This window comes from Peromyscus maniculatus, chromosome 4, assembly GCF_049852395.1.
Source record: "Peromyscus maniculatus bairdii isolate BWxNUB_F1_BW_parent chromosome 4, HU_Pman_BW_mat_3.1, whole genome shotgun sequence".
NCBI lineage: Eukaryota > Metazoa > Chordata > Mammalia > Rodentia > Cricetidae > Peromyscus > Peromyscus maniculatus.
The window spans coordinates 8,704,508-8,726,407 of record NC_134855.1 but is presented as its reverse complement, the minus strand read 5'-3'; the positions used below and the strand labels follow the sequence as shown (position 1 = coordinate 8,726,407).

At 52.5% G+C, this 21,900-nt stretch overlaps 1 protein-coding gene and 1 long non-coding RNA gene across 2 annotated transcripts in view; one reads left to right on the top strand and one right to left on the bottom strand.

Annotated features, from left to right (window-relative positions):
* Ass1 (argininosuccinate synthase 1) overlaps positions 1-14,721 on the top strand; it is a 51,331-nt gene extending 36,610 nt beyond the window's left edge. The window contains exons 13-16 of the mRNA XM_006983441.4: positions 2,661-2,792; positions 8,376-8,532; positions 12,990-13,055; positions 14,428-14,721. Of these exons, the coding sequence (XP_006983503.1) occupies positions 2,661-2,792; positions 8,376-8,532; positions 12,990-13,055; positions 14,428-14,473 (401 nt within the window). The 3' untranslated portion in view covers positions 14,474-14,721. The remainder of the gene's footprint in view (positions 1-2,660; positions 2,793-8,375; positions 8,533-12,989; positions 13,056-14,427) is intronic.
* An 809-nt stretch (positions 14,722-15,530) lies between these two features.
* LOC121828589 (uncharacterized) lies at positions 15,531-21,071 on the bottom strand. Its single transcript, XR_006071006.2, has 3 exons — positions 20,871-21,071; positions 20,709-20,794; positions 15,531-15,659 (listed from the first exon to the last, which is right to left on the bottom strand). It is a non-coding gene; the product is annotated as an uncharacterized LOC121828589 (long non-coding RNA).
* Positions 21,072-21,900: the final 829 nt, after the last annotated feature.

Sequence of the window (21,900 nt, the reverse complement as noted above, 5' to 3'; positions counted from 1 at the left end):
ACTCCTGATCCTCTGGCTTCTACCTCCAAGCCTCCCGAGTGCTGGGATTACAGGTGTGGAACAGCACATCCAGCTCAAAAAGTTACCAGAGTTGTTGGGGAGGGGGTTGCAGTACTGAGAACGGAACCAGGGTGAATGCCAGGCAAGCGCCTCCCACCCGCTTGTTGGTTTTCTCTGTAGTTACCGTCCACTAGTTGCTGGTTTTGGACACTGTTGTCTTCTGTAGCCCAGGCAGGTCTTGAACTCACAGCCCCCACCACCTGCCTCTGCCTCTGGTGCTGGAATTGCAGGCATGTGCCGCCAGGACCTGCTCTTCCCTGCTGGGGTCTTGGGTCCCCTGACCTCAGGCTGACAGCAGCGGCTTTTCTGGTCACCCTGCCTGTCACTGCCTCCAGCTGCCTCTCTGCCGATCTGGACGTTGCTACGGCAGTGACGAGGCCGGGAGTCTTGTGCACACATGTGAGGACATCAGGGGGTGTGGTGGGGAGTGGGGTTACAGGTAGATTCAGGAAGGTGGGGCAGATGCCTACAATGGCAGCCTCACAAGTAAGATGGGATAGCTGTGTGTGTGTGTGTGTGTGTGTGTGTGTGTGTGTGTATGTGTGTATGTGTGTGTATGTGTGTATGTGTGTAGCATTTTTAAACTATTGTAAAAATAAAGACAACATGACTATCTTTTTGTTTGTTTGTTTAAGACAGAGTCTTGCCGGGCAGTGGTGGCACACGGCTTTAATCCCAGCACTCAGGAGACAGTTCGAGGCCAGCCTGGTCTACAGAACAAGATCCAGGACAGGCACCAAAACTCACGGAGAAACCCTGTCTCTAAAAACAAACAAAAAAAAGACAGAGACAGAGACTCTATATAGATTTGGCTGGCTTGAAACTCACAGAGATCCGCCTGCCTCTGCCTCCTGGGTGTTGGGATTAAAGGCATATACCACCACTCCCAGCTCAGACATCCCATTTTAACTCTAGGTGTGCAGCCTGGTGTGACATTAGCACATGTCCATCACCACCTTACTTTCGGAGAACTTGTTCATTGTCCCAAACTGAAACGCTGTCCCCTTTAAATACTTGTCCCTTGTGCCTCTATGCATCCTGCCCCCCAGTGGCCACCTGCTATTTACACATCTGAAACTGGAGGTATGCAGGATTTGGCCTTGTAGAACAGGCTTATTTCATTTGGCAGTCTTCATTTGTCTTGAGATTGGATCTCCTGTATCCCAGGCTAGCCTTGAACTTGCTGTGTAGCTGAGGATGACCTTGAACTTCTGATCCTCCTGTCTCCACCTCCCAAGTACTTGGATTACAGTCTTGTTCTATTACACCAGTTTATTCAGGGCTGGGTTGGAGCCAGGATCAGGGCCTCAGGCATGTTAGGCAAACTTTGTGCCACAGAGCCTCAGGCCAGCTCTGGTGGTTGTCTGTGAAGTACGGCTCATAATGGAGCCCAGACTAGACTTAGAATCAGCCTCCTCAGTGCTTGGTAGAACATGGAGACTGGCTAGCCTGGCACTGTGGCTGGGTCACACGGGCCTTGTAGGAGACAGCCTGAGTCACTTCAACTTTGGGCTTTTGTGAACAGTGGTGAACGGTGCTGGTGCACACGTGTGCACAGTCTCAGGGTGGAAAGATGGTGGCGAGTTGCCAGGACAACTAGAAAACTGCCTCTTCAGCATCACGTGGCGAAGAGAAAGGGAGCCTTTGGACCCAGTTCTCGGGGATGGCACTGCTGCTGCCCTCCTCCTCCGTCGGGACAGTGCACACAGGTTTTGTCCAAGGCTGCACCAGGATAGGGCCTGGCACCCGAACAGGCACAGCCGTGACTCTTGGTGACTCCGTGCCTCAGGTAGAGAAGCATGGTGCTGCTGAGGGGAACTTCTTCTGGTTCACTGCTCAGCTGGGGCCACCCTGTCACCTCAGAGGAGACCGTCAGGTGTTTTGCAGATGGGTGAGATGACAGGAGGGGACCTGAGCGACCTCCTTTCCCCTGGCCTGGGTGTTGTTCTCTGTGGCCAGCTGACCCACAAGACAGCAGGCCATACCAGTGGGTCAGGGATCAGGGGCCTGGATTCCATCCCCTCTCTGGCAAGTCCACTTTCAGGGGCTCAGCTTCCCCATCTGTACAGTGGAACCACTGCTCAAGTCCTAAGCAACCCAACGATCTCTGGAGAGGGAGAGAGAGACAGAGCTGCCCGCGACATGTGTGTACTTCCGTGTTCACGTGTGTGTGTGTGTGTGTGTGTGCACAGCAGTCCCCCTCCCCCGACTCCCCGGTGGAAGGGAGGAAGGGATATTTGGGGCCCTGGGCTCCACCGTAGTTGGTTTAATTACAGGTTTTCAACTGCAGGCCGGTGGGCATGCATTGGGGAGGGGGTGCGCTGCTCGGAAACCCTGTCATTTTCCTGCGTCTGAGGGCCTCTTCAAAGGGGGGCATCTAGACATTTTCTCCACAAGCCGCGGAGTGGACTGTCGTGGCCCCAGCATGAACATAATGACAGACACATTTTGCAGCAAGCTGGGAGTGAATGGGTCCGACCGGCTTGTCTCCTGTCAGACGAGTCATTATTATTTTTTTTTTTTGTCATTCGCTGACAGTTTGGGTTTCATGTGTTTCTTTCTTTTTTTCTCTTTCTCCCCCTGCCTGGAAAAATGGCTAGGTATCTACGAGACCCCAGCAGGGACCATCCTTTACCACGCTCATTTAGACATAGAGGCCTTCACCATGGATCGGGAAGTGCGCAAAATCAAGCAGGGCCTGGGCCTCAAATTCGCAGAGCTTGTCTACACGGGTATGTACGAGTCCCAGCTCTCCCTGGGGCCCCACCCACACCTCCCCGGAGGACTCAGGCCTTTTCTCCCACCACCCACACCTTCCTCCCTCTGGCCCCACCCACCGCCCTCTCCTTCAGAACTCAGAAGTGTAAGTGAAAGGGTGTTGAGGCTGGACCCAGGGTGAGGGAGAGGAAGGGACAGTGGGATTGGCCTTTTCGTGGGTGCCAAGGGAGACGTGCCAGCCTCCAGAGGTGTTCCGCTGTATCCGTTACAGTGTCAGAGAAATGTTAGCCAGCCAGCCTGAATCCAACAGGTCCCAGGGATTGGCTGGATGCATAGACAACCCGAAATGTTCCCACAAGCCTCCCAGGTAGTCTGCAGCTCATTTTACAGATAAGGAAGCAAAGGCGTGGGGGAGCCCTGTTAGTCTGTCCATAGGAGATGCTCCTTACTAACCCTGTAACAATGTGGGACGAGCAGCGGATGACGTGAGTGCCCACATGGGTGGTCACATCTTCCAGACAATCTTCATTGTAGGGTTCTGAGCTGCAGGTCCCTGTCTGCCCTAACCTGATGCCCATTTTTCTGCAACTTGTGAGCTAAGGACCATTTTAAGTTGGTTTTGTGTTTTTGTTTTTAACTTTTAAATAGTTGGAAAGGGGGGAAAACTTTCATAACATAAAGAAATTATATGAAATTCAAATCCATAAATAGTTCCAAGGAACAGAGCCTCATGTCCCCGTGGTCTGTGACAGCTATTTGAGCTGCGAGCTGCAGTGGCTGAGACCTGAGGGTGCACACAGCTCTAACAGTGACGTGGTACTGGGCATGGTGACTCAAGCTTGTCATCCCAGCACTCTAATCTACAGCTTGAGGCAAGCCTGGGCTACACAGGGAGACCAAAACTGGGCTGAGTGTGCCGTTGTACACTTATAACCCAAGCTCGCTTGCACACACACACGCACACCCACACTCATATTTAGGAGACATTTTCTGATCTTGTCTATAACATTGGCACCCCTCTAGTTTGGGGGATCCTATCAGGCAGCCTCTTGGAAGACAGGCTGCTGCCTACCACCAACCTTGGCAGCTCCGAGGACCGGGGTCTGGATGTCTGGATAGAGGATGTCAGTCATCAGAGCCACCTGGCGGAGCCCTCTGGCCACGCCTGTCCCCATCCCCATTCTCCCAGGCCTGCTGGAATTCATCCCAGGGTCTCAGGAGAGCGCTGGCTCGATTGGCTGGCATTCCTTCTGCTACCATTGTTCTCAGAGCTTTGAAGCCAGTCTCCCCCTCTCCAGGTACAGACAGGTGTTTAAATATCATTGTTCCCTACTGGCTCGGCGGGATCTCAGTGCAGAGAGGTGGATTTTGGTTACAAAGTGGGATTGACATTAAGACATGGCAGGGTGTGGGGGAGAACTGAGAGCACCTGGCCTGAGTGCCCAGGGGGCATCCCTGAGGGCTGGGCCAGGCAGAGGACAGGGGGGGGGGGGCTTCCGGGATCCCACAGAGTCAGCATCTGTCACCATTCTGCTGGCACTGGGCTAGGCACCTGATGAGTATTCCCTAACAGAGGTGGGGAAACTGAGGCCCAGGCAGACAAAGATACTTAATCAAAGGTTTTATGGCTGATAATTTACAATGGTTGAGCCTGAGATGGGCAGGCTTTCAAAAGCCAGGTTCAGGGTCACACCCACAGGACCTGGGAAACTGCTAGCGAGAACTGACTCAGCGCTGGGTGCTGTGACATGCACAGGAGGCCTTGCTGTAGGCACCGTGCCTGGGCTGAGGTCCTGCTCTGTCAGCCAGCAATGGGCCCTGTAAATCCCAAAATGAGGCTGAGCGATTAGGAGCTTTCAAAGGAAACAAAACCCTGGAGTGGAGAGAGGAGCAAGGCAGGGAGCTAGGCTTAGGCCAGGTCGTTACTGCTAATATCAGCTCTGCCCGCGTCCTGTGATGTCCAGCTGTCCGCAGAGGTCAAAGCCAGCCCTCCGGCAGTCCAGAGTGCTGCTTGACTGGTGCCTGGCTGGAAGGAGACAGGCCATAGACCAGCTTAGCCGGGTGCTGTCGTTCACCCTCTCTGCTCCTCGGCTCTCTTATCTGAAGAGCAGGAATGGCCAGGCCAAGGGCCAAGGGCATGGATGCACTGTGCGTCTGGAACAAGTTATGTGCCAGCAAGTACTACGTGACTAAGGCCTGGCATGATTTCTAGTGTGGGAGCTGGGAGGCTTTGCTTATGGTCTTAGTCTCTGAACCTCAGTTTCCCCTCCTGTAAATTTCAAAGGTGCCAGGCCTAAGACATGCTGGGATCTCCGCCCCCCGCCGCCCCCACACACACACACACTGGTCACTCCTGGTTCATACCCTGACACTTTGCTGTAGCACTTTGCTTTCTGTGGCCTCAGGGCACAAATGGGGAGGACTGGAGCAGACAGGAAGCCCTGCTCCTGGATTCACAGGGTTCCAGGGCCGCTGTCCCCCTGTCTCTGTGTGCCTGGGTCTGCCCGGCTATCTCCTTCTATCCTCTCCATTTGCAGATTTCCTTACTGGCTACATGGGGTTCAGGACACTCTCTTCTTCCAGATCCATCTTCAGGACCCCGAGGGGGCCTGGTGGAGCATCTTATTTGGTAGCCGTAGCTCACCCCCTAGCCTGTCCTCAACATGGAAATGGGTATAATGTACACCTTTAACAGTTACTTGTCCCCATCAGAAAAGACCCTGTGTCCTGGGCCTAGGAGAGGGGAGCCCTCTGCAGCTCAGCCCCAAGCCCCTCCCACTGTGCATCACAGGCCTGGACATGCAGGATCTCCATGGGACCAGGCCCACTGGCCCATTTCAGGCTGGGTCCACTGGGACAAGAAACTTGAGCCAAAGACCCCTGTGGGCTATAGACACAGATCACAGGATGAAGCCAGGGCCAGTGGCTCTGCTCTCTGCCCCCTCCTATCTACAGCGCCATCTCCACCTGCCTCCAGCCTTGGCGCATAATGGGCTAATTATCCCAATTGAGAGAAGCAGACAGCAGGCAGGACGCAGAGCTGGGGGGGGGGTGTCCTCTCCCAAAGAGTCCAATGTGTCTTTAAAGGCCCTGGTTTAGAAGTACTCCATCAGAGCTGGAGTGACTTTGGACAGGTCCTTTTCTTCTCTGGACCTGTCTCCCTGTGTACAGGGAGGGGCTGTCAGAGGTCACAGTGTCAAAACAGCAGAGTTAATTTCTCACTGAATCCACATATCCCTGAAGAGCAGTCCTGAGGAGGTGTACCCTATGTCAGGGTAGAAGTGGATTGTGAACTAACACAGCCAGGCCGTGGAGGCTAAAGATCTAAACCCTTATCTCCCTGCCTGGCTCTCCCCAACCTCTACAAGCCAGAACATTGCACACGCGCACACACACACACACACACACACAGACTCACACACACAGACAGACACACACACACTCTCTCTCTCTGACTCTCTCTCCTTTACACACACACTCTCTCACACATACTCACACACACAGACACACACTCTCTCACACAGACACAGACTCTCTCTCTCACACACACACACACACACACACACACACACACACACACACACACACACACACTGAGCCTACCTCTTCCCTGTGGTGCCCCACCTAGGCCTCTAACAGTAGCTGGGCCCTGCTGACCTACCATCTTATCAGGGTAGGAGATCGCAGGCCATCTGGCCCCACAGCTGCCCAGGTGGGCTCACCTTCCTGGCTCTTTCAAAAGCCTTGTGCTTAGCCTGCCCCTCCCCCAGTCCTGACTAGGGCCGGCCACCTGCTGTCCCTTGGTCCTGGGCCCCCTGCTCTCTCCTAAAGGACCGTGGGCTCTGCGGGAAGGAAGTGTACTTAGGTCCCCTCAGCACCACGTGCATAGCGGACCGTCTAGTCAGAGAGGAAAGCGCTGATAATTTTTGGAAACTTTTGAGGTCCTGCCTCTTGAGTTTCCTTCCCAGGGGCCCAGAAGAGACTCGACTAACGGTGGGAATACTCTGTGGGAAAAGAATCTAAGAACACCGAGCTCTTGGTCCATCTACTTGATTCCTCTGGATAACATCCTATCTACACAGCTACACTTCTGTTCTCGTGCCTGGCTCCTTTCTTGCCCGATTTCTCTACACTTATCTGCCGTCCCCTCTAAGTTCTGTCTTAATTCTCTCATCTTAGTTCTGCCTCATCTCGGTCTTTCTCACCTCGTTCTTCCCCATCTGGCTCTTCCTCATCTTCCATCTCATTCTTCTAGTTCTCCATCTAGTTCTCCAGTCAAAATCCTCCCTCAGTCTGAGGTTTACAGATCTATACCCATGCAACAGCAGTGCTCTCGCTAAAGCAAGGTCACCAGGCTTGAATTCTTACAGAGTCATAAAGGCAGAGAAGAGTTCTCCTCAGGCAGTGACCACCAGGCTTTCTTTTACAACCCAAAAGGGGAGTGGTAAAGGAGGAGGTCAACTGAGAGCTGAAATCGGTTAATATCTATAATGTTAGTATAAATACCACTAAGGCTGTGTAAGAAAGGAGGGTCTGAGCTTAATTTGTCTTAATTTGGGAGATTGTTTGGCCTTGAATGCTTGATAGGTATTTCAGATAGAATACACTGTTAGGAGTTCTTAGAAGCACACATAGCATACAAGGAAATCATTGCAGGAATCGGCTAATATATATACAAAAGCTAAAACATCACCAAGACTTCTTAAGCCATGGCTTGACCTTTGGAAAAGTCCTTGACCTTTCCCAGTACTAGCTTTTGTGATAGTAGCTAGATTCCACTACATTTTCCTGTGGCTGGCAGCAGATCATCCAGGAAACAGGCAGCACCCCCTAGCCAAATCCAGGTCCCACTCACCTGTCAGCTGGGCAAACTGCTTGCTCTCTCGAGCCTCCTCCTCTTCTGTGGGAAGGAATACAGGGTCTCTGAGTTGTTGTCCTTGGGCTGTAAGGTTGTCTGTGGACCGACTTGATGTACATTTGATAATATTCACAGAACAGAGAGAACAGTCCAGGGGCCTGGCCAGGACACCACCCAAGGCAGCGTCACATAGCCAGGGCTTGTTGGGTGCAGGGCTGCACGTTCAGACTGCTGTGTTAGTCCCACTTTGCAGAAGGGAAACAGCTGAAGACCACAGAGCCCCAGGGCCTGTCCGCCCACAAACCAGGGTGACAGTCCTGGATACCCTCTTAGCCCCGCGGCATGTGCCTCTGAGCCCTGTCTGACGACCCCTATCTTCCTCAGCAAAATGGAGCACTCATGGGTCGGGGCCAGGGTCTTTCTGTGACTCCTGTATATGTCTGTGCGTGAAGTAGGGGTATTCCTCCTCCTCCTGACCCTTATGCAGTGATTGCCTTTGGGGGACAAGGAGGTCACTTCTTGACCTACATATCCCTTGCAAGATTATGGGATGGGGACCCAAGAGTGGTTCCTCAATTAATTAGCAATGACACATGCCAGTGCTCACAGGTGAGTAAGGCAGACCTGAGCCCCAAGCCACCACAGGGTAAGGCCTGGGGTCCTCCTGTACCCCCATCCTCCCTGCCCTGGCCTGAGGCGCAGCAGGAGCCCTCCACAACAGCGTTGTTTCCCCCCACAGGTTTCTGGCACAGCCCTGAGTGTGAATTTGTCCGCCACTGCATCGCCAAGTCCCAGGAGCGGGTGGAAGGGAAGGTGCAGGTGTCCGTCTTCAAGGGCCAGGTGTACATCCTTGGCCGGGAGTCTCCCCTCTCACTGTACAACGAAGAGCTGGTGAGGTAGGTTTTCCTCGTGCCTCAGCCCATCCGGTCTTGTCTGGGCAGCTTTCCCAGCACATTTGCGTTGATTTCTTGTCAAGGTGGGGGACCAGGGAGAAGGTTACAATGGACACATATCAGGGACCCTACAACAGGCCGTTTGGGGAGAGAGGTGTCAATCAAATGATCAAGTGCTGAGCCAGGGTTGTGGCTCAGTTGGTAGCGTGCCTGCCTAGCGTACATGAAGTCCTGGGTTTCAGCCCCAGCACCGCACAAACTAGGTGTGGTGGTGACATCATCCTAGCACTCGGGAGGTAGAAGCAGGAGGATCAGAAGTTCAGTGTCTTTTTCTGATCCATAATAAAGTCATCCTGGGACACATGAGACTGTCTCAAGAAGGAAGGAAGGAAGGAAGGAAGGAAGGAAGGAAGGAAGGAAGGAAGGAAGGAAGGAAGGAAGGAAGGAAGGAAGGAAAAAGGAAGCCAGGCAGGCTGAAATGTGGAATTAGGAAAAATTTCAGAATTGGAAAAGAGGAAGATAGTCTGACTGGGTATAAAAGTTAGACTGTAGAGCAGCTTCCTTGACAGGAGTTCGCCTGGAGGGTTTGGTGGATTCCAGGGGCAGCACGTCTGGTTCTGAGCCCAGGCCCAGGAAGGGCTTCGAAGAATTCAGACACGCAGGGACACCTGGGAGAGAGGAAACTAAGGAGCCAGGCTGTGAGACTGAGCCAGACAACAATCTCCAGGTCCTTGTGTCTGCTCTGAAGAATGGGTTTTCATGGCATGCACACTGAGGGTGGACACTGGGGGTGGGGGGTCACAAGGGTGCCCGTGAGAAATGCTAGCAGGCTGGACTGGGTTGGTGATCTCAAAAAAGCAGATTGAGTCAACCCATCTTGAGGAGTTGCACTGGATGAGGAGGATGTCAGGGTGCAGAAACACCCTGGGGATGAGGGGGTGTGGGTGGGGAGGGGCTGCATTTCCCCTCAGTGGTGCCAGTGGAGCCCAAGGCTTCACACTCACCAGACAAGTGCTCTGCCACTGGTCCACACCCCAGCTATAAGGGAGTGAGTGCTGAGGAGACTCAGACGTACCTTGCGTGGGAGTCTTCTCGAGAGCCCAGGAGAACCATCTTGTCTGCTTTTGGACAATGAGTACAGAATGGAGTGGCATTGGAGGGTCTCAAACCTGTTGTTCTCTGAGGTTGCGGACAGAAGAGGCCGCCTAGGGCAGAGGGAGATGAGCAGGGAACTGAGACGGGGCCTGGAGGAGCTTCCTCCTGGGAGGACCAAGCACAGGGTGACTGTGACAGACAGGGAGCTGGCTGAGCGGGCGCCTTCTAATCATCCTCCATATCCATGCCTGGAATTTGTTTTGACTTGGGAGACAAGGGAGACGCAGGTTTTCTTGTGACTGAGGGTAGCGTGCTCTGAGAAGCCCAGCCACCCCCCGCCCCAGGGCACCACTTGGCCAGGCTATGGATGGTGACAAACCCACAGGAACAGGCAGAGCTACCTGAGGAGGACCAGAGCCCCAGCTGCTCAGCCAAGGCCTGCCTGCCCTGCCCTCCCGGGGACCACTTGGAATTAAAGGACGAGTTTTGTTTGGCAGTCAATATTATTTCTCTCCTCCCCCCTCGGCCAGGTTGAGTTTCTCCCCCACTTCAGTCTTTCCAAACACTTTATAAGCCATAAATATAACCGAATCAGTTTAGATCAGTCGGGGTAAATGTCAAATTATCTTCTCTCTTTCTCTCTCTGGCTCTTTCTCCCCTCCCCCTCCAAATGAACAGCCTCTAATAATCTGCCCAACCCTTCATTAAACCTTACAGTCTCACTCAGGGAGATTAAATGAATAAAGTGAAAAGAGAAAGGGGGGAAAAGAGAAAAGCAGAAGCAGTTATTCTCACTGTGTCTCCGACCATTTCCCTTTTCTTTTTGATTTCTACATCGCTGACTTGAAAGCCCTTGAGTGACAGCGTCACAGGGACCAGCGAGGAAGCTGCGAGAGGTAGCCGAGCTGGAAATGCCGGGCGCAGTAGGTAGAAAGTAATGTAATTATAGAGCAGGTCAGAGCCACTCGAGTGAGCAAAAATAAAAGCACAGAGGTTTTTCTGTAGACCGTCAGAGGCGGTAAAAAAATCATTGTAAACTCTGCTTCCACACCCCACCCCCCCACACCAAAGCACTATTTGAAAAAGAGGTTTTCCATTCCCAAATAAGCACTGCTCGGGACTCTGGGCAGCCTCATGGGGCAGGTCTGTCCTTGATGGGGCCCTCTACGCAGGACTCCTGGGGCTGTTTGTCCAGCTTGTCTTGGAAACCGGCTTCGGGGAGGGTTTTGTTGTTTCTGTTTGTTTTTGAGATGAGGTCTCATGTAGCTGGACTCTCCACAGATTCGGTGTAAGGATGACCTTGAACTCCTGTCCTTCAGCCTCTCCCTCCAAAGTGCTGGATTGTGATGTAGAGTTTGTTTGACTTGGGAGACAGGGAGGAGAAGGAAAGGGAGACCCTATGGCCCAGGTGAGGGAAGGGCTCAGCAGCCAGCCTGCTCCCACATCGGAGTACAGGAGAGCTTCTAAAGGGGAGGGCTTTGCTCAGGGGTGAGGCCGGGTCTCCAGAGCCTGCTTGACGGCAGGTAGAGAGCAAGCGATGTTAAGCCTGTGTGTTCCCAGCACCCTCAAGTGCACCCAGGTTAGCAAGGTTTGTTGAATATAAGTGCATAGGTTGGTGCCCTGCTCTAGACTGTTGCTGACTACATAGGCATAATGAAGGAAGCCCAGTGCAAGCCTGGCATCCTCTCCCCCTGACACTGGTCACACAGGTAGCTCCTGGTGTCATCTGGACCCAAACCCCAAAGGGAACTCTGGACAAGAAGGGGGAAAAAACAGGAGAGAGGTCATGGAGGGCTGAGTCTAGAGTGACTTCAGGACCAGAAAAACAGCAAGGTCAAAACTCAAGGCCCCCGTGGGATATGTACAGAGATTCCACTTGTTTTTTAGGGGGAGATGAAGGTGGAGAGACAGGGTTTTGCTAGGTAGGTTAGCCTAGGCTAGCTTTTACCTCTCAACCCTGGTGCTAGGGTCATAGGTGAGTGCCACCATTCCTGGCTCCCATTTGTTCTTAGAAAAGGTCCACCATTGAGTTGGAGGTGTGGCTCAGTGGTATAAAACTTTCCCTGAATGTGCAAAGTCTTGGGTTCATTCCCTGGGCCACTAAAAACAGGGGGCAGGGGAAAAGTGTTCCAGAGAACCAGAGGCATGGCCTCAGTCTCATGGTGGCAGGGACTTCTCACCTGCTTTCCAGGCTTAGCTCTTTGGAGAGGGCTCCTGAGGGGACAGGCCACCTCCTTGTCCTCAAGAGCCTTGAGATTGCTTTGTTGTGAGGCTGGTACTGTGCCAGACTAAGGACAAGGGCCTGATTAAGAGTGGCATGGACATTAAGGGTGTCTGGGACTGCAGGGACCCCAAACCCAAACTTACCCAGGTGCTGGGTGACAGCAGTGGCTGTACCTGCAGCATGTGACTCCTTTGTTGTTCTTGGTTTGTTTGTTTGTTGTTTTTCAAGACAGGGTTTTCCTATGTAGCCCTGGCTGTCCTGGAACTCTCTCTGTAGGCTGGCCTCGAACTCACAGAGATCCACCCACCTCTGTCTCCTGAGTGCCGGGATTTAAAGGCGTGCGCCACCGCTGCCTGGCATATGTGATATTCTTGTCTTATTCTTGCTTTCTCTGTCCTGGTCCAACTGGTCCAAGAGTGCTTAATAAATGCCTGAATGAATGAATGAATGAATGAGTGGGATGTCAGTCACAGCAAGTGCTTGACATGTTCCAGCTCCATGACTTCATGTGAACCCTTGACAATGATGAGAGGCACTGGTGTTCACATTCCCAAGGTGCATATTCAGCCCCGGGAACCTGTGTGCTTCCCTGCGCCCTCTGAGATGGCTGGCAGGCACAGTCGCCAGACCTGGATGGCTGCCAGAGAGGATGGCTGCTGTGGTGGAAACTGTAGAGGGTGGGCAGCTCTGCTGAGTCCAAAGCAGGTGACAGATACTGTCAGACGTGGGTGTCTGGGTGCCAGGATGGTTCTGTAACGTCTGCATGGTTCAACAAGCCAGGGTGAAGGTGGTGACTCTGTGGGACCCCATGCTGTGAGTGCCCCTCAGCCTCCCTCAGCTCCAGAAAGTCCCTCGTCTGCTCCAGTTTGTCAACATTGGATGTTATAGTCCGTTTCAGGCCCTGGCTCTGTGGAGGACCTCACTTTCCCGATGGCAAGAGGAATTCACAGGGCCAGAGTTAGCCAAGCTGGGGCTCAGCCTGGCGCTTCTTTGCACTCGGGGTAGAGGCTTCTGGGTGCTACCTGGCCATCAGTTGCCAGCCTGACAGCTGACCCGGGACAGAGCTCCCAGAATGAGCTGAGTAGAGAAGGGACTTGGCGGGGAGTGGCCGGGCGCTGCTAAGCTCTGTCTTCCCTTGCAGCATGAACGTACAGGGCGATTACGAACCCATCGATGCTACGGGCTTCATCAACATCAACTCGCTCAGGTGAGAGACTCTGGGCCGAGCTGATCATCACAGGTCTCCAGCTATGGGCAGCAGGGTCTGATGTGACGTTGACCCTTCACACGCCATGTTCCTGTCCATCTGCCTGTAGCTCCCCCACCCAGCCGGCTCCATTCTCAGCAGGGCCTGATCGCCAACAGGATCTGAGGGGCCTGGACATTTGACTCCCTGATTCTGCCCTGGCCTCTAACAGTTGCCCTAATGCCTCCAGCAACAAGAACACTGAGCTCCTAGACTGGACAGACCAGATGGGGAAATGGCCTGAAGGGCAAAAGAATCTTTACGACACTGTCCCCTAGCTGGACGTCAGGGCAGCAAGTCACTGAGGCCTGGGAGTCATATGCAATACCTGAAGTTACTTGGACCTGGGCACAGACAGACCCCTTCCCAGTCCAGGTGGATCAAGGGAGTGTGAGGTGTCCCTGCAGTGAAGTTCCCATGGCAGCCGATGGGAATTGGGCTCACAGCTAAAGATGCTGGTATACAGCAGTGCCCAGCAGCTTGCCCTCTGCCCAGGGCTGGGGTGCCCAAAGACACAAGCAAGGTCATCGTTACAGCTGCTCCTGGGCTCTTCTCTAGCTTACTTTAATTCTTCTTGAAATTTTTCTTATATTTATGGGTATGCTTTTGTGTATGGAAGTCAGAGACCACTTTCGAGGGGCAGTTCTCACTTCCACCACGTGGGCCCTTGGGATCAAACTCGGGCCTCCAGGCTTGGCAGCAAGCACCTTTACCCACTGAACCATCTTGCCAGCCCCTAGTTTATCTTAATACTTACAGAGAATTTGAAAGTTCCCCAGACACAGGCCCAGAACGGTTAAGTAACTTGCCTGGAGTCACACAGAGTCAGGTGAGAAGACCAACTCTGGGTTCTCCATTGCTAGCTCGTGATTCATGAGGCTGTGTCAGGAAGGCAGAGGTGGCCTCTCCTTGCTCTGGCAGCATGCCTTGGGTTCCCTGGAGCCACCCCGGGTCTGCAGAGACCTCTCTGCAGCCAGACCTCCCAGACCCCTCCACCTTCTGCCTCCTGCTCCGTCTGTGGTTTAAAACCCCATAAACCTTTTGAAATGGCCCAGAACATAATGGCCTCTTCATTTCTCCTATTGCCTGTTAAATGCTTTATCTTCAACAATGACAAACAATGTTCTCCCCCCCCTGATAAATTAATTACATTATCCTGATTGGAGGAGCCAGGGGAGGCTGGCGCAGGAGAGGAGACAGAAGAAAAAGACAACTTCACACACATCTTAACAAGCAGCTGCCCCCACCGCCCCATCCTGCCTGAATTAATTGAACAGCGCGCATGTTGTTATTGTGAAATTACATTTTTCTTTGTTTTCCATCTGGTTTACAGGCTGAAGGAATACCATCGCCTTCAGAGCAAGGTCACCGGCAAATAGACCCTGACAAAGAGGAGCCTCCCCGCTCTGCAGCTCTCCCAGGCTTCAGCGCTAATTGTTGTGATGAATTTGTAACTGTGGCATATTCTCCCCCACCTGACTGGGCTGCTGTGCCCCCCGCCCCAGGCTTTGTTCCCTAGTCCCCTCTAGCCTACCAAAGTGGTCATCGGAGGGGAGGGGAGGGGAGGGGAGGGGGGGCAGCTGCAGAGAGCTAAAATGACAATTAAAAGAAGTTACATTAGTCTCTATTTGTCTCTGCCTGCGTGCATGCGTGCCCATCCTAGCCCAGCCTTTGTGTTTCCTTCAATGTTTCATGCCATATATATGTGTATATAGGTATATATGTACATACATCTATATGTGCACACACACATGCACTCACACGCACATGCTGGGAGTGGGGTGCACATGAGTGCAGGTGCCCACAGATCTCTGAAGCGTTGAATCTCCAGGACATTGTGGGCCAATCAGGCATGCATGCTGAGAACCCAACTTGGTCCTTTGCAAGAGCAGTAAGCACTCTTACGCTCTTAGCCACTGAGACATTTCTCTACACACCCCCAACTTTTGTATTTTCTAAATGTGGTGGAAGTTCACCTTTGCCAGAGAACTTGCTTATCACCGGGAATGGGGATGGATCCCCTCTCTCCTCCAGCAAAAAAAAAAAAAATGGACACAGAGTACCCTCCTGGGGCAGGCAGTCAGTACCCAGCACCCTCCTGGGGCAGGCAGACAGAACCCAGTACCCTCCTGAGGCAGACAGTACCCAGTACCCTCCTAGGGCAGGCAGACAGTACCCAGTACCCTCCTGGGGCAGGCAGGCAGTACCCAGTACCCTCCTGGGGCAGGCAGACAGTACCCAGTACCCTCCTGGGGCAGGCAGTCAGTACCCAGTACCCTCCTGGGGCAGGCAGTCAGTACCCAGTACCCTCCTGGGGCAGACAGTCAGTACCCAGTACCCAGTACTCTCCTGGGGCAGGCAGAAAGTACCCAGTACCCTCCTGGGGCAGGCAGGCAGTACCCAGTACCCTCCTGGGGCAGACAGCACCCAACCACCTGAGGTTCCGTCACTTTTACTTTAGTTGATGTATTTGAGAACACATTGCCACCTCTTCGGCTTGAAACTCCTGTCTGTAGTGACACCACATCAAAAGTCCCCAGCACAGCTGAGTGGCTTCAGAGAAGCCTGGAAAGAGAGGAAGGTGCAGAATTTAAGGGCCTTTGCGGCACCCAGGCTGCATGATTCTCTAGAGCCCACAAATGACATCCCAAAGTGGCCAGACCCCTGGGCTGAATCTTAGCCCCAGGAGTTAGCCCGCACGCCCGGTCAGAAGTAAAGACAAGTCACCTTAGTGCTTAGTACTCTGGGAGCCGGGAAAAGCAGGGAGAGAGGGCCTGGGGAAATGGCTCAGTGCATAAAGTGCCTGGCATGTAAGTGAGGCTCTGAGTTCGAATCCCTGGAGCCCAGGTAAAAAGCCTGGCAGCCTGCCCACCATCCCAGCACCCGGGAGGGGAAGACAGGAGGAGCCATTGGGCTTGCCGGTACATCTTCTAAGTAAGCTGCTGAAACTTGTTCCAGATTATTAGTCACCCCGTGTCTCCTCGCCTTGGAAAGGGAGGTTTTTGTTTTGTTTTATCTTTTTTAAGTTTACATTTATTTATTATGGGGATGCACTCATGTGGCAGTGCACACGTGGAAGTCAGAAGACAGCTTGCAGGAGTCGATCAAACTCAGCTTGTCAGGCTTGTCAGCGGGCGCCTTTACCCACTGAGCCATCTCATCAGCCCCCGGAGCATCTTCACTGGGAAGACTCAAACATCAGCTACTCCGAGCCCAGCCTGGCTCTGCACCTTGGGAATCTCCACACAGCCGCCTTTGTCCACTGGAGTTCCTACAAACTTCTTTGATTGCAAATGCCCATGTTAACAATGAATGATCCCATCACCATGACGCATCGCTTTTGCAACCCCCCCCACCCCCCCCACACACGGCTAGGTGTGGTGGGGCACGCCTGCAAGCCAGGTGCTCAATGGCTCAGGAGACAGGCAAGCCAGTCAACATGATCTCACTGCATTACCATGGGGCATCATGAGCTAGATGCTCTCGTCTCCGCCCCACAGAGGAGGCAACTGCAAGGCAAAAGAAAATGACTTGCCAAAGGTTACTCAACCATTGACCAAGAGCCTGGCTCACTCAGCATCTCGGATGTTTAGACCAGAGCCCGGCTCACTCAGCATCTCAGATGTGTGTGTAGACCAGAGCCTGGCTCACTCAGCATCTCGGATGTTTGTGTAGACCAGAGCCCGGCTCACTCAGCATCTCAGATGTGTGTGTAGACCAGAGCCCGGCTCACTCAGCATCTTGGATGTTTAGACATGAGCTTACCATCACCCAGTTCCAAACGCTGCTTATATTTCCCCTGTTCCTTTTCCATTCATGTTTGTTCTGTTTTTATAATGTTTTCTGCAGTTATGTAGTTAAAAGATAAACATATTTCTAGGATTGCTGGGCATTGGATTCGGGATCTCTTACATCTAAACTCTACCACAGAGCTACATACCCAGCCCTACCCACTACCCCACACACACATAGAGTGCATATATAAACAAGTAGGCACACACATATACATAAAAACTAATTAATTAATTGAAAATAAAATCTGTCCTTTCCCAACTAGACATGGTAGCACGAATTTGTAATGCTAGCACTTAGAAGGCAGAGGAGTACAATCTCAAATTCAAGACCAGCCTAGACTTCTCCACAGCTCAAGGCTACCCTGCATTACATAGTGTAACCTTATCTAAAACAAAGAAACAAAACCTATTAAATCAGCTTTGTATCTTTGTCAAAAATCAATCACCAGCCCGGTCTGGTGGAGCCCGCCTTTAATCCCAGCACTGGGAAGAGGAGGCAGAGGCAGAGGCAGCTGGATCTCTACGAGTTCGAGGCCAGCCTGGTTTACAGAACCAGGTTTTCAGGACAGCCAGGATTACAAACAAACAAACAAAACAAATTAATCAATGTCCTGGCCACAGGTCCATTTTTGGATTCTCTGTTTTTGTTTTGTTGTTGTTGTTTTAAGATTTATTTATTATGTATACAGTGTTCTGCATGCATGTATGCCTGCAGGCCAGAAGAGGGCACCAGATCTCATTATGGATGGTTGAGAGCCACCATGTGGGTGCTGGGAATTGAACTCAGGACCTCTGGAAGAGCAGCCAGTGCCCTCAACCTCTGAACCATCTCTCCAGCCCCAGATTCTCTGTTTTTTCATCACTCATTTATATTGCAGTCCTTGACAAAAAACACTCTGACTGGATTATTGTAGTTTTGTGGTAAATCCTGAAGTTAGGTAGCATACAGCTCCAACTTTATTACTTGTCAAGATTTTCTTATTATTATTCCAGATCCTTAGCTTTTCCATATGAATGTTAAAAATATATTGCCAATTTCTTCAAAGACTCTACTAGTATTTTGTTTGGCATTGCGTTAAAAAATGGGTCAATTTGAACAGTTCCCCAGTCCATGAACATGGTATACTTCATCATAAACTCCCCTTAATATGACATCATTTTGTTTTTCATTTTTTCTTTTTTTCTTTTTCTTTTTCTTTTCTTTTTCTTTTTTTTTTTTTTGGTTTTTCGAGACAGGGTTTCTCTGTGTAGCTTTGCGCCTTTTCCTGGAACTCACTTGGTAGCCCAGGCTGGCCTCGAACTCACAGAGATCTGCCTGCCTCTGCCTCCCGAGTGCTGGGATTAAAGGCGTGCACCACCACCGCCCGGCTCTGGTTTTTCATTTTTCAATACAGGGTTTCTCTGTATAACAGCTCTGGTTGTCCTGGAACTTGGCCTCACACTCATAGAGATCCACCTGCCTCTGGCTCCTGAGTGCTGGGATTAAAGGCGTGCACCACCACCGTATGGCAATACTACATAATTTTCAAAGTGCAAGTCTCCCATATATTCTGTTAAATTTGCTGCCTCTAATTTCATTTTATTTTTAAAGATTTACCTTCTTATTTTAAGTGTGTATGTGTGGTGTGTGTGTGTCTGTGTGTGTGTGTGTACATGACTGCAGGTGTCTGAAATCAGAGGTGCCAGGTCACCTTGAGCTGGAGTTACAGGCAGTTGCGACCCACTAAACAAGAATGTTAGGAACTAAACTTGGGTCCTCTTTAAGAGCAATATATGTTCTTAACCACTGAGCCATCTCTCCAAGCCAGAATTTTAATTAGTTTATTAAATTGTTTCTGGGGCAGGGTCTCACTATGTAGCTGTCTGGCTGGCCTCAGACTCTCAGGGATTCCCCTGCTTCTGCTTCTGCTTGCTGGAATCAAAGCCAAGCACTACCACACCTGGCTTTGTTTGTTTGTTTGCTTTGACTGTGGGGTTTTGTTTTGTTTTGTTGGTTTTTTGAGACAGAGTTTCTCTGTGTAGCCCTGACTGTCCTGGAACTGCTCTGTAGTCCAGGCTGGCCTCAAACTCACAGAGATCCGCCTGGCTCTGCCTCCCGAGTGCTGGGTAAAAGGCGTGCGCCAACGATACCTGGCTCAATTTTCCCCACAAAGAATTGAAGTTCTGAAAGATAAAGCATTGGCTGAAGTCACAAAGGAAGAGGAAGAGGAGGAGTCACACAGGGAGAGGAGGAGTCACACAGGGAGAGGAGGAGTCACACAGGGAGAGGAGGAGTCACAGGGAGAGGAGGAGTCACAGGGAGAGGAGGAGTCACAGGGAGAGGAGGAGTCACACAGGGAGAGGAGGAGTCACAGGGAGAGGAGGAGTCACACAGGAAGAGGAGGAGTCACACAGGAAGAGGAGGAGTCACACAGGGATAGGAGGAGTCACACAGAGAAGGGAGGAGTCACACAGGGAGAGGAGGAGTCACACAGGGAGAGGAGGAGTCACACAGGGAGAGGAGGAGTCACACAGGGAGAGGAGGAGTCACACAGGGAGAGGAGGAGTCACACAGGGAGAGGAGGAGTCACAGGGAGAGGAGGAGTCACACAGGAAGAGGAGGAGTCACACAGGGAGAGGAGGAGTCACAGGGAGAGGAGGAGTCACACAGGAAGAGGAGGAGTCACACAGGAAGAGGAGGAGTCACACAGGGAGAGGAGGAGTCACACAGGAAGAGGAGGAGTCACACAGGAAGAGGAGGAGTCACACAGGGAGAGGAGGAGTCACACAGGAAGAGGAGGAGTCACAGGGAGAGGAGGAGTCACAGGGAGAGGAGGAGTCACAGGGAGAGGAGGAGTCACACAGGGAGAGGAGGAGTCACACAGGAAGAGGAGGAGTCACACAGGAAGAGGAGGAGTCACACAGGGAGAGGAGGAGTCACACAGGAAGAGGAGGAGTCACACAGGGAGAGGAGGAGTCACAGGGAGAGGAGGAGTCACAGGGAGAGGAGGAGTCACACAGGAAGAGGAGGAGTCACACAGGGAGAGGAGGAGTCACACAGGGAGAGGAGGAGTCACAGGGAGAGGAGGAGTCACACAGGGAGAGGAGGAGTCACACAGGGAGAGGAGGAGTCACAGGGAGAGGAGGAGTCACACAGGAAGAGGAGGAGTCACAGGGAGAGGAGGAGTCACACAGGAAGAGGAGGAGTCACACAGGGAGAGGAGGAGTCACAGGGAGAGGAGGAGTCACACAGGAAGAGGAGGAGTCACACAGGGAGAGGAGGAGTCACAGGAGGAGGAGTCACAGGGAGAGGAGGAGTCACAGGGAGAGGAGGAGTCACAGGAAGAGGAGGAGTCACAGGGAGAGGAGGAGTCACAGGGAGAGGAGGAGTCACAGGAGAGGAGGAGTCACAGGGAGAGGAGGAGTCACCCTCTGAATCTGTGTCTGGGCATCTGTGTCCAAGCCAACAGTCAGAATCCTTCTCCAGTCCCTGCTACCCCTGGGAATCACCAAACATTCCTATGTCAACCAGAAAACAGGCTTAGTTTTGTTCAGATCCAGCACGTATGTACCTAATATAATGTACAAACATGTACACAAGCACACGTCCACATACGTAACACACATGTAAATGTTTGTGCACACAAGCCCAGGCATACCTGCACATGTATAATATAGCACATATACACACATGCATATGTACAGCAGCATGTATAGGACTTGGGACAGCTGGTGGAATCCACATCCAGGACCTTTCCAGTGTCCCCGTGGGCTCCCTGCTCTCACAGAGTATTTTTGACATCAACTTATTAAAGAAAGGGAATGAAAGGAAAATACTTACCTCCTTTCAGAAATGTAGAGGGACACACAAGGCAGGTGGGACAGTGGACAGAGGCCAGCAGCCCTGTGGCAGGGCCTCTTGCTTACCTACAGGGTTCAGTGAATGAGTGAATGAATGTGCAGGGCTCGGTGAATGAATATAAGAAGGAAGGAGACTGTGTACCTCCGCTCTCCTCAGTGGTACAGAGAGTGAACTTGTGTGGTGACTCCCATGTGGACCACGGGTCCAGCCTTGTGCTGTGGTTGGGCAGGCAAGCAAGGAGAGACAGCCAGCCATGAGCCTGCTGGTTCCAAGGACAGGCTCCCAGAGCATCCTGTCCTCAAGGTCAGTGCCTGGATGGTGAGTGGAAGCCATGTAATTGAAATCAGGAGCCACCACCAGACTAGACAGGCCTGGGAGAGGGGGACACCCTAAAGGACAAGACCCCACCCCACCCCCACCACCCACGTAGTGGCACCAGGCTGTTCTCCCTCCCACTGACCATGGCCTCCCCCAGCAGACCTGTCCTGTCCTCCCTCACCTCCCTTCTGAAAGGAGAGGGCGCATGGAGGGCTGAGCTATGGCTCTTTGCTGCAGCATTTGCTGAACAGTAGAGAGTCCTGGGTTCCACCCTGGCACTGCCGGAACAGGTGTGCTGTCCACATCTACGATGCCAGCCCTGGGAAGGTGGAGGCAGGGGAGTGGGAGTTTAAGACCATTCCAGTTACACAGCAGATTGAAGCCAACCTGAAATGGAGAGAGGGAGGGAGAGAGGGAGGGAGGGAGGGAGGGAGGGAGAGAGGGAGGAGAGAGGGAGGGAGGAGGGAAGGGGGGAGAGAGAGGGAGAGAGGGAGGGAGACAGGGAGGGAGGGAAGGAGGGAGGGGGAGAGAGAGAGGGAGGGAGGGAGACAGGGAGGGAGAGAGAGAGGGAGAGAGGGAGGGAGGGAGGGAGGAGAGAGAGGGAGGAGAGAGGGAGGGAGGAGGGAAGGGGGGAGAGAGAGGGAGAGAGGGAGGGAGACAGGGAGGGAGGGAAGGAGGGAGGGAAGGAAGAGGGAGGGGGAGAGAGAGAGGGAGAGGGGAGGGGGAGAGAGAAATGAGGAAGGTGGGAGAAGAAAAAAGAAGTGGTAGAACAAGACAGAGAAAGAGGGAAGGGGGAATGGAGGGAAAAAGAGAAAGGAAGGAGGGTAAGAGACAGGAAGGGAATGATTGAAAA